Source organism: Salvelinus alpinus, chromosome 19 (assembly GCF_045679555.1).
Source record: "Salvelinus alpinus chromosome 19, SLU_Salpinus.1, whole genome shotgun sequence".
NCBI classification, from domain to species: Eukaryota; Metazoa; Chordata; class Actinopteri; order Salmoniformes; family Salmonidae; genus Salvelinus; species Salvelinus alpinus.
In genome coordinates this window covers 29,798,565-29,811,133 of record NC_092104.1, presented here as the reverse complement: position 1 = coordinate 29,811,133, position 12,569 = coordinate 29,798,565, and the positions used below count along the sequence as shown (strand labels likewise).

The 12,569-nt window shown below is 44.1% G+C and overlaps 1 protein-coding gene across 3 annotated transcripts in view; it reads left to right on the top strand.

The window, feature by feature from the left end:
* LOC139545270 (THO complex subunit 5 homolog) overlaps positions 1-12,569 on the top strand; it is a 37,686-nt gene that overhangs the window by 6,974 nt on the left and 18,143 nt on the right. Inside the window, exons 2-10 of one of the 3 annotated variants that reach the window (XM_071352862.1) lie at positions 787-909; positions 1,053-1,196; positions 10,757-10,870; positions 10,958-11,055; positions 11,187-11,333; positions 11,443-11,557; positions 11,632-11,764; positions 11,888-11,965; positions 12,126-12,172. In XM_071352862.1, coding sequence (XP_071208963.1) covers positions 817-909; positions 1,053-1,196; positions 10,757-10,870; positions 10,958-11,055; positions 11,187-11,333; positions 11,443-11,557; positions 11,632-11,764; positions 11,888-11,965; positions 12,126-12,172 — 969 coding nt within the window. In that variant the 5' untranslated portion in view covers positions 787-816. Of the gene's footprint in view, positions 1-786; positions 943-1,052; positions 1,197-10,756; positions 10,871-10,957; positions 11,056-11,186; positions 11,334-11,442; positions 11,558-11,631; positions 11,765-11,887; positions 11,966-12,125; positions 12,173-12,569 lie in introns of those variants that run through there. The other 2 variants (XM_071352861.1, XM_071352863.1) reach the window with 2 other exon arrangements.

The following is a 12,569-nucleotide window of genomic DNA, read 5'->3' as shown; positions in this document are numbered from 1 at the left end:
GAGGAGAGAGTAGCGGGGGAGAGAGAGCGAAGGTTGGGACGGCGCGATACCATCCGAGTAGGGGCAGTGTGGGAAGTGTTGGATGAGAGCGAGAGGGAAAAGGATACAAGGTAGTGGTCGGAGACTTGGAGGGGAGTTGCAATGAGATTAGTGGAAGAACAGCATCTAGTAAAGATGAGGTCAAGCGTATTGCCTGCCTTGTGAGTAGGGGGGGAAGGTGAGAGGGTGAGGTCAAAAGAGGAGAGGAGTGGAAAGAAGGAGGCAGAGAGGAATGAGTCAAATAAAGTTAGATGAGATAAAGTTAGATGGTTGTCTGGCTGCAACTGCCTGAGCTGAGATGAAGACTTTAAGGAATTAAAAATAATAAAGTCATAAGTAATACCATAATATATGGTCACTTATGATTAACATTTGTTGAACTTTGGTAAATGGCTATTTATGTGAAATGCATTAGTAACAAATAAAATAAAATGTTATTTGTCACATACATATGGTTAGCAGATGTTAATGCGAGTGTAGCGAAATGCTTGTGCTTCTAGTTCCGACAGTGCAGTAATATCTTACAATTCCCCACAACAACCTAATACTTACAAATCTAAAGGGGTGAATGAGAATATGTACATAAGTATATGGATAAGCGACGGCCAAGCTGCATAGGCAAGGTGCAATAGATGGTATAAAATACAGTTTATACATGTGATATGAGTAATGTAAGATATGTAAACATTATTTAGAGTGGCATTGTATTTGTTACCGGTCTGTTTCCATACCAAAAACCTGCTATAGTGTCCTAGACTAGTCTGACGTTGACCAGCCATGTCTGAGGCCCTGAAGAAGCGCAAGTCGAAGGTTCTCCGCAGCGAGATGGGCACACCGGAGGTGAAACGTGGCCGCGGAGAGGGGGACCAGGTGAGCACTGGAGAGGAGAGGGGTGGACAGCAGGTACAGTGGAGGAAGGGAGGGGGGTAGGGGTCAAGGTGGGAACTGTAGAGAGGAGGGAGCATTACCGAAATGGACTACTTTGGTGTGTGTGTGTGTGTGTGTGTATTCAGGATGTACGTGTGTATAGTGAGGAGGTGGAGCTGGATGGCAGGGACCCAGAGGAGGACTACCAGCAATATAAACTAACATGTGAAGCTCTGGCCCAACTGATGAACGATATCCAGGAGCTGAAAGCCAACGGCGCCAAGGATGGGGTAAGAAGCATACACACACCAGGGTTTTTGTTAGCCATCGGCTTTTGGCCGATAAAATGTCATAAAAGCCAATAAAAAAAAATGTAGCCGGCCACATTGTCTGGAGCTACCTATCATCAGTGGTGGGCCGTCAGGGCCAGCAAGGCCTTCTCTGCTGGCTTAAACATCATCAGAATATATATATTTTTTAAATAGTAGTGCGTGCACGTCTTTTGATTGGATTACCAATATTGAGAGGCAGGTCCTATGGGCAGGTCTATGCAGAACCTCAGAACTAGGAAACTGAATTTGATAAACAAATTAATTTGCGTACTACTAAGCTGTTTTTTCAACCCACAATGGCGGAAGGAGGAGAAGATATCGATTTAGTCGAGGATATAATTATAACGCCATTCTCAAGACGAACTTTTCAAGAAAAGTTAGACATTGTAAGGAGAGGTCGCCCGACGCCGACGCTACAAAGCCTGTCACAGGCGGGAAAGGGGTTCGTTCGCCACTTTCAAAGTTCCAACTACGAGCGCTATCAATGGCTCACAGGCTCCGAGAAGCACTGCAAACTGTACTGCTGGGAATGCCTATTATTTGAAAGTGATCGATTTGGTGTTTGGAGCCACACTGGCTTTGCAAACTTGAGTTGTCTAACCAAGGCAGCAACGAGACACCAAAGTACGGCTGGGCACTTACAAGCAATGGTGCTTTTGAAAACTTTTGGGGACACCCGAGTGGATCTACAGCTCAACGAACAAGCGCGCAGGGCAACGGAGCTGCACAATGAAAAGGTGGAGAAAAATAGGGAAATATTGAAAAGACTCATTGATTGTGTCATGTTTTTGGGTAAACACTGTTTACCCAAAAATGTCAATTTTTGTCAATTTCAAGGTGACGCAACGCCTGGTTATACTGCGTCTCTGTCTAAATGTATAGTGTCTAGAGCCATGGCATCATAATGATGGTAATAAGAGGTGGATTAATTCGGGTGGGACTGTGTAGGACCTCACTGAAGGCCCAGGCCCACGGCACGCCACTGCCTATCATACCCCCGGATCTTGCGCTTAAGCACCATTCTCTCACTCCTTGGCGTTGCCAACTGCCTTACATGCGTGCGTGCACCTGCTGCTGAGGAAAGACAGAGAGGAGCCTTGGCCTACGCTACTGTTGATTGCGAAGAGGGAGGCCTTTTTCATTGATGTAAAGCGAAAGTTATAGAGTATGCCTATGTTGAATAGCGTAGAAGGGGCATGTCCTCGTTAGCGGGGCCAAATGTAGGCTACTGTGCAACTCTATTCCGGTAGGAACTTTCATTTATAAAAACATTTGTATTGATAATTAATTAGTTTTAGCATTATTATTGTATGTCGTTGTTGTCGTAGGCCTATTTATTAATATAAACCAGTTCTTTAAATATTCAAAATGTGTTAAGTTTAAGATGGGTGTTATTAAGTAGGCTTGTTGTAAAATAGATACAGTGGCTTGTGAAAGTATTCACCCCCCTTGGCATTTTTCCTATTTTGTTGCCTTACAACATGGAATTAAAATTGATTTTGGGGGGGGGGGTTTGTATCATTTGATTTACACAACATGCCTACCACTTTGAAGATGCTAAATATGTTTTTATTGTGAAACAAACAAGAAATAAGACAAAAAAACTGAACTTGAACGTGCATAACTATTCACCCCCCCAAAGTCAATACTTAGTAGAGCCACCTTTTGCAGTAATTACAGCTGCAAGTCTCTTGGGGTATGCCTCTATAAGCTTGGCACATCTAGCCACTGGGATTTTTGCCCATTCATCAAGGTAAAACCGCTCCAGCTGCTTCAAGTTGGATGGGTTCTGCTGGTGTACAGCAATATTTAAGTCATACCACAGATTCTCAATTGGATTGAGGTCTGGGCTTTGACAAGGCCATTCCAAGACCTTTAAATGTTTCCCCTTAAACCACTCAAGTGTTGCTTTAACAGTATACTTAGGGTCATTGTCCTGCTGGAAGGTGAACCTCCGTCCCAGTCTCAAATCTCTGGAAGACTGAAACAGATTTCCCTCAAGAATTTCCCTGTATTTAGCTCCATCCATCATTCCTTCAATTCTGACCAGTTTCCCAGTCCCTGCCGATTAAAAAAAATAAAAAAATAACATCCCCACAGCATGATGCTGCCACCACCATGCTTAACTGTGGGGATGGTGTTCTCGGGTTGATGAGAGGTGTTGTGTTTGCGCCAGACATAGCGTTTTCCTTGATGACCAAAAAGCTCAATTTTAGTCTCATCTGACCAGAGTACCTTCTTCCATATGTTTGGGGAGTCTCCCACATGCCTTTTGGCAAACACCAAACATGTTTGCTTATTTTTTTTCTTTAAGCAATGGCTTTTTTCTGGCCACTCTTCTGTAAAGCCCGGCTCTGTGGAGTGTACAGCTTAAAGTGGTCCTATTGACAGATACTCCAATCTCCGCTGTGGAGCTTTGCAGCTCCTTCAGGGTTATTTTTGGTCTCTTTGTTGCCTCTCTGATTAATGCCCTCCTTGCCTGGTCTGTGCGTTTTGGTGGATGGCCCTCTCTTGGCAGGTTTGTTATGGTGCCAAATTCTTTCCATTTTTTAATAATGGATTTAATGGTGCTCCGTGGGATGTTCAAAGTTTCGGATATTATTTTATAACCCAACCCTGATCTGTACTTCACAACTTTGTCCCTGACCTGTTTGGAGAGCTCCTTGATCTTCATATTGCCCCTTGCTTAGTGGTGTTGCAGACTCTCGGGCCTTTCAGAACAGGTTTATGAACTCAGCAAAAAAAGAAACATCCCTTTTTCAGGACCCTGTCTTTCAAAGATCATTCGTAAAAATCCAAATAAATTCACAGATCTTCATTGTAAAGGGTTTAAACACTGTTTCCCATGCTTGTTCAATGAACCATAAAAAATTCATGAACATGCACCTGTGGAACGGTCGTTAAGACACTAACAGCTTATAGACGGTAGGCAATTAAGGTCACAGTTATGAACTTAGGACACTAAAGAGGCCTTTCTACTGACTCTGAAAAACACCAAAAGAAAGATGTCTAGGGTCCCTGCTCATCTGCATGAATGTGCCTTAGGCAAGCTGCAAGAAGGCATGAGGGCCGCAGATGTGGCTAGGGCAATAAATTGCAATGTCTGTACTGTGAGACGCCTAAGACAGTGCTACAGGGAGACAGGACGGACAGCTGATCGTCCCCGTAGTGGCAGACCATGTGTAACAACACCTGCACAGGATCGGTACATCCAAACATCACACCTGCGGGACAGGTACAGGACGACAACAACAACTGCCCGAGTTACACGAGGAACGCACAATCCCTCCCATCAGTGCTCAGACTGTCCGCAAAAGGCTGAGAGAGGCTGGACTGAGGGCTTGTAGGCCTGTTGTAAGGCAGGTCCTCACCAGACATCACCGGCAACAATGTTGCCTATGGGCACAAACCCACTGTCGCTGGACCAGACAGGACTGGCAAAAAGTACTCTTCACTGACGAGTCGCGGTTTTGTCTCACCAGGGGGGATGGTCGGATTCGCGTTTATCGTTGAAGGAATGAGCGTTACACCGAGGCCTGTACTCTGGAGCGGGATCGATTTGGAGGTGGAGGGTCCGTCATGGTCTGGGGCGTCATCGGACTAAGCTTGTTGTCATTGCAGGCAATCTCAACGCTGTGCGTTACAGGGAAGACATCCTCCTCCCTCATGTGGTACCCTTCCTGCAGGCTCATCTTGACATGACCCTCCAGCATGACAATGCCATACTGCTCGTTCTGTGTGTGATTTCCTGCAAGACAGGAATGTCAGTGTTCTGCCATGGCCAGTGAAGAGCCCGGATCGCAATCCTTTTGAGCACATCTGGGACCTGTTAGATCAGAGGGTAAGGGCAAGAGCCATTCCCCCAGAAGTGTCTTGGAACTTGCAGGTGCCTTGGTGGAAGAGTGGGGTGACATCTCACAGCAAGAACTGGCAAATCTGGTGCAGTCCATGAGGAGGAGATACACTGCAGTACTTAATGAGGCTGGTGGCCACACCAGATACTGACTTAAACTTTTGGTTTTGACCCCCCCTTTGTTCAGGGACATATTATTCAATTTCTGTTAGTCACATGTCTGTGAAACTTGTTCAGTTTATGTCTGTTGTTGAATCTTGTTATGTTCATACAAATATTTACACATGTTAAGTTTGCTGAAAATAAATGCAGTTGACAGTGAGAGGACGTTTCTTTTGTTGCTGAGTTCATATACTGAGATCATGTGACACTTAGATTACACACAGGTGGACTTTATTTAACTAATTATGTGACTTCTTACATGAAATCCAAATAACAATCTATTTAAATTACAGGTTGGAATGCAACACAATAGTAAAAACGCCAAGGGGGATGAATACTTTTGCAAGGCACTGTATCATTAGCTTGTTGCTCTCATTTATTGGGTACGGTAGGCACTAGTCTTTCTTGATAATTGCTGCAATATAGCCTGTTCAAAACTTTGTGAAGGTTTAAACTAGTTCGGAAGTGTTTTATTTTCCTTCTGTTGATCCATTTTCTTTGGCCAAATTAACTCTGTTGTGTTTACCACAATATAATATCCTGCTTGTATTTTCCATATAAACAATGACTTCATTTTGATATTACCCTAATAATGTTTAGAAACCTTTTTGAAGGTTTGGTGTGGCTATTAGCCTATTATCCTGTAGGCCGATGATATGAAGGCAGTGTGCATTGGCGCTCCGACTGACTCCAACATAGAGCTGGGACGATAAACCTAAAATTATCGAGACCGATCACTTTAATCGCAGACATTTTGCAGATATTGTTCGTTACGATAAGTAGCCTATACTAGAGAGATGTGAAGATTGAAATTGAGTTTGCTAATATGCGTGTTTGTTAATGTGAAAATGAATGGTTACAACCATCAAACTAGTAGTACTAGTTTAAAGCAGAGTTTCCCAAACTCTGGCCTGATGCCATATGGATTTTTGTCCATATTGCCCAGCTCTACTCCGACAGTTAAACTTTTATTTTATTTATTTTTTATTTATTTTATTTAACCTTTATTTAACCAGGTAGGCAAATTGAGAACACGTTCTCATTTACAATTGCGACCTGGCCAAGATAAAGCAAAGCAGTTCGACACATACAACAACACATAGTTACACATGGAGTAAAACAACATATAGTCAATAATACAGTGAAAAAAAAAATAAATAAGTCTATATACAATGTGAGCAAGTGAGGTGAGATAAGGGAGGTGAAGGCAAACAAATATATGTATAAATAAATAAAAATATAAAAGGCCATGGAGGCGAAGTGAGTACAACACAGCACGTAAAATAAAAACTAAAAAAACAATGGAATGGTTGGTTTGCGGTGGAAGAAAGTGCAAAGTAGAGACAGAAATAAAGGGGTGCAAAGGAGCAAAATAAATAAATAAATAAATACAGTAGGTAAAGAGGTAGTTGTTTGGGCTAAATTGTAGATAGGTTATATACAGGTGCAGTAATCTATGAGCTGCTCTGACAGCTGGTGCTTAAAGCTAGTGAGGGAGATAGGTGTTTCCAGTTTCAGAGATTTTTGTAGTTCGTTCCAGTCATTGGCAGCAGAGAACTGGAAGGAGAGGCGTCCAAAGGAAGAATTGGTTTTGGGGGTGACTAGAGAGATATACCTGCTGGAGCGCGTGCTACAGGTAGGTGCTGCTATGGTGACCAGCGAGCTGAGATAAGGGGGGACTTTACCTAGCAGGGTCTTGTAGATGACCTGGAACCAGTGGGTTTGGCGACGAGTATGAAGCGAGGGCCAGCCAACGAGAGTGTACAGGTCGCAGTGGTGGGTAGTATATGGGGCTTTGGTGACAAAACGGATGGCACTGTGATAGACTGCATCCAATTTATTGAGTAGGGTTTTGGAGGCTATTTTGTAAATGACATCACCGAAGTCGAGGATTGGTAGGATGGTCAGTTTTACAAGGGTATGTTTGGCAGCATGAGTAAAGGATGCTTTGTTGCGGAATAGGAAGCCAATTCTAGATTTGACTTTGGATTGGAGATGTTTGATGTGAGTCTGGAAGGAGAGTTTGCAGTCTAACCAGACACCTAGGTATTTGTAGGTGTCCACATATTCTAAGTCAGAGCCGTCCAAAGTAGTGATGTTGGACAGGCGGGCAGGAGCAGGCAGCGATCGGTTGAAGAGCATGCATTTGGTTTTACTTGTATTTAAGAGCAGTTGGAGGCCACGGAAGGAGAGTTGTATGGCATTGAAGCTCGCCTGGAGGGTTGTTAACACAGTGTCAAAAGAAGGGCCAGAAGTGTACAGAATAGTGTCGTCTGCGTAGAGGTGGATCAGAGAATCACCAGCAGCAAGAGCGACATCATTGATGTAAACAGAGAAGAGAGTCGGTCCAAGAATTGAACCCTGTGGCACCCCCATAGAGACTGCCAGAGGCCCGGACAACAGACCCTCCGATTTGACACACTGAACTCGATCAGAGAAGTAGTTGGTGAACCAGGCGAGGCAATCATTAGAGAAACCAAGGCTGTCGAGTCTGCCAATGAGGATGTGGTGATTGACAGAGTCAAAGGCCATGGCCAGTTCAATGAATACGGCTGCACAGTATTGTTTCCTATCGATGGCGGTTACGATATCGTTTATGACCTTGAGCGTGGCTGAGGTGCACCCATGACCAGCTCTGAAACCAGATTGCATTGCGGAGAAGGTGTGGTGGGATTCGAAATGGTCGGTAATCTGTTTGTTGACTTGGCTTTCGAAGACCTTAGAGAGGCAGGGTAGGATAGATATAGGTCTGTAGCAGTTAGGGTCAAGGGTGTCCCCCCCTTTGAAGAGGGGGATAACCGCAGCTGCTTTCCAATCTTTGGGGATCTCAGACGACACGAAAGAGAGGTTGAAGAGGCTAGTAATAGGGGTGGCAACAATTTCAGCAGATAGTTTTAGAAAGAAAGGGTCCAGATTATCTAGCCCGGCTGATTTGTAAGGGTCCAGATTTTGCAGCTCATTTAGAACATCAGCTGACTGTATTTGGGAGAAAGAGAAATGGGGAAGGCTTGGGCGAGTAGCAGAGGGGAGGGCAGTGCTGTTGTCCGGGGTGGGGGTAGCCAGGTGGAAAGCATGGCCAGCCGTAGAAAAATGCTTATTGAAATTCTCGATTATAGTGGATTTGTCGGTGGTGACAGTGTTTCCTATCTTCAGAGCGGTTGGAAGCTGGGAGGAGGTGTTCTTATTCTCCATGGACTTTACGGTGTCCCAAACTTGAGGTGAGGAAGAATGTTTTAGGCCTACCAGAGTAACTCCTATCATTTACAATATAATGCTTTAAGAATGAACCTCCTTCTGTACGGCTATATCTGTTAAGCAGACCGAAGCACCGCCTCAATGCGTTATATGGTGAATGCTGCAGAAGAAGCAAACTCCTTCATATGTGACTCTTTCGTCCGCGCGCACAGACATGGCTGGCTGTTTAAACCTGTCTGAAAACAGCCTATACTATATCTTTGCCTATAACAAATCTGAGTTGCATGCAATTGAACAAGTCACAGGAAGCATGCGCTCCTTTCGTTGCCTTCCTTGTAGAAAGAATAAAACAGGATTGGGCAGATTATTTGAAACATTTACTAGCCTAATCCGTAAACCTACTAATACATTTATGAATAAATTAAAAACATGCACAAATGTTTCGAAGAAACAAATATTTACACATGTTAAGTTTGCTGAAAATAAATGCAGTTGACAGTGAGAGGACGTTTCTTTTTTTGCTGAGTTCATATACTGAGATCATGTGACACTTAGATTACACACAGGTGGACTTTATTTAACTAATTATGTGACTTCTTACATGAAATCCAAATAACAATCTATTTAAATTACATTTACGGATTAGGCTTCGGTCTGCTTAACAGATATAGCCGTACAGAAGGAGGTTCATTCTTAAAGCATTATATTGTAAATGATAGGAGTTACTCTGGTAGGCCTAAAACATTCTTCCTCACCTCAAGTTTAACTGTTTGTTTTTGTTTTACCTGGTAATAATTCATTTTCTTCAATTGGCCATAGAATCTAATTATCAATAGTAAAACTAGGCCTATGATATTTCATTAATGTAGACTCAGACAGAATATGTTGGATAGGAATTGCCTTTAGCAAGGCATTGCGGCTGGTTCTGGCCGATCCCCTCGAACTTGTCAGCAGCACGCCGAATTGCTCCATCAATTGGAGGAGTTTTAGGCTACTAGTGATTGGCACCAATATGTGAAGTCTGACTTTAGCATATTACCAGTTGCATTTTTTCAATATGAAAATACTGAATGCGACTGACCTGCACACGTAGGAAAGTATCCAGATGACTGTGTGCTGATTGACCAGAAGGCTAGGTGTGAATGTTCTGAAAGATGAATTCCCTAAATTGATGTTGGTCATCTGCAAGGATGTTTGGAAAGGGATTTGTTTTTTTCTTTCATTCAATTGAGTAGTTTTTATTCTGGTTGTGAGGACTAAACTGATATATCGCACTTGTCTGCCAAATGTTTAGGTGTCCACATAATATTTCAATTGAGTAAGTGTGATCATAATAGTTATTTTAGCGATCCACAGTAGCCGTCCTTGCTAATGAAAAGCCCATCCCACTGGCGTGAGCTGCTGAACAGCGCACTGGCACTCATTTATGGATGAGAAAGTGAACTTGCCTTCTCCAAAACATTTTAAATGTAGGCCATTCATATGAAATATGTGCGCTGTACTTTGTTTTAAGCATAATTATATTCTAATCAGTTCTTGTTTTTTGGCTCTAACTGCGAACAGCACCTGTCAAACTCAGTAATGTCTCTGAAAACACAGGGATGTTGGATTTTTGCAAAAAACAGTACGTTATTCTGGCAGGAATTATCTCCCGCCATGTAAAAATTGAAATGGCAGGGCCTCCAGAGTGGTCACAGCGGTCTAAGGCACTGTATCGCAGTGCTAGAGGCGTCACCACAGACCCGGGTTCGATCCCAGACTGTGTCGCAGCCAGCCGCGACCGGGAGGCCCATGAAACGGCGCACAATTGGCCCAGCGTCGTTCGGGTTCGATAAGGGTTTGGTCAGTCAAACTTGTTTCATTATTTATTCCAACATTTATACTGGATATGTGTGCCAATAAAGTTCAACATTCACATTTTGCATCTATTTCTGTCAAGTCTACACATACAATTTGATGCAATCATTATATAAATCAAACCTATGCAATGCAACACAATGCTCAAGGCAAACGCAGCGTTCCATTGGAAATGAATGTACTTCTGGTGTACCAAAACGCAATGATGCTGTCTGTCTCATTGAGGCATTACTTGACAAAAAGTAGAGCTGCGTGGGTGGACCGTCTAATGGGTTACGCACCCAATGCATATGGATGACCGGTAAATTTCTCAAATGTCCGATAAATGTAAATCTTCCTTGTTGCTTGTCTGGCGACAAATTTTCCTGATGGGAAACCTTGACACAGACGCTACTCAGTGTTAAAAGAGAGTTGTTGCTCTAACCCCCATGTTGTCTGCCCTTCCCTCCAGTGTGCTGAGGTAGAGCAGAAGAGGATGCAGAGCTGTATCCACTTTATGAGTCTGAAGAAACTCAACCGCCTGGCTCACATGAGACTGAAGAGGGGGAGAGACCAGACACATGAGGTACACACACATATATATATATATATATCTCCTCTATACACACACACGGCAAAATAAGTTATTGACTCCTCACCTCTCTTCCTGCAGGGCAAGCAGAGAGTAGATGTGTTGCACCTGCAGCTCCAGAACCTGCTCTATGAGGTCATGCACCTGCAGAAGGAGATCAGCAAGTGTCTGGAGTTCAAGTCAGTACCACTGAGAGAGGGGGTTCTATTTCGCATTTGTCCAGGAATGAGAAGCTTAGAGTTTTGAGGCACAATGTCGAACGTTAATAGTATATTTTCAAAGTTGATGTTGTGTGTGTGTGTGTGTCCAGGTCAAAGCATGAGGAGATAGATCTTGTGAGTGTAGATGAGTTCTACCAGGAGGCCCCCCCTGAGGTATCCCGCACCCCCCTCACCAAGGACGACACCCACCAACTCACGCTGGCCAGGCTGGACTGGGAACTGGAGCAGAGGAAGAGGTGCCACACACACTGAGAAACCTTTCTTGCTCTGTAGGTTAGCTGAGCAGTACATGAGCTCTCACTGTTGTGTGTGTGTGTGTGTGTGTGTGTGTGTGTGTGTGTGTAGGCTGGCTGAGCAGTACAAGGAGTCTCTGTCCAGTAAGGAGAAGATCCAGAAAGGCATTGAGGTGAAGAAGGAACACCTGAGTTCTCTACAGCCTGGACTCAACGCTATCATGCAGGTAACATACACTCTTTGTAACTCACACTCATGTGACCTTCCAGGCCTGAAGCCTAAACCTGTCCCCTTCCCCAGGCATCCCTCCCAGTCCAGGAGTATCTCTCCATGCCGTTTGAACAGACCCAGAGACAGACAGAGATCGCCCGCCATCTTCCCCCTTCTCTCTATGTCCTACTGGTACAGGCCAGTGCTTACGGACAGGCCTGCGGTGAGTGTTGTGTGTGTTCCCTTAAATTTGTGAACACGACTGTGTGCCAGACGTTTTTTAAATTGTCACATTATCCATTTTGATGAGGACATGCGGTTTTTATGCGTTTTGTGTGTGTTTCAGATAAGAGCCTGAGTGTGTCCATCAGTGGAGACGTGGACGAGGCCAAAGCTCTGTCTAAACCTCCAGAGGACTCCCAGGGTAAGACTGCAGCACACCTGCCCGGCTGCATGTTAATGACCCTATATTATGTGTGCGTGTGAGTGTTCGACAGGGCAGTGATTAAACAGAGAAACGTGTGTGTGTGTATTTTGACTGTGTGTATCTAAGTGTGTGTCATTTGATTGTCTCTCCTCTCTAGATGATGATTCTGGTGATTCTGATGCAGAGGAGGAGCAGGAGAAAACGGTGAGTGTGAGAGTGTCCCACACCATGCTGCCACTAGAGGCCCCTGTAATACCACACACACACACGTGTCAGGGTCAACGAGTTCACCTCTCCTATACCCAACCCAACCCTCCTACCTACACACATTTTAAATTGCCTATTGTTATTATTTATTTATTGATTGATTGATATTTCTGCTGAAAGCAACGGTCTGTGGTTGCCTGGTCACATTACTGCTGCTCTGCCACACCTCAGCTGCAACTCCTTTTCACCCCTCCTCCCTCCCTTCCCGCCAGCTAGTCCTTCTCTTTCCCTGTGAAATATGTATGATCTGATTGTCTCTATTGAATACTCCTCCTATCATCTTAATGACAGATGATCACTTATAGATTGCTTCCCAAGTGGCACCCTATTCCCT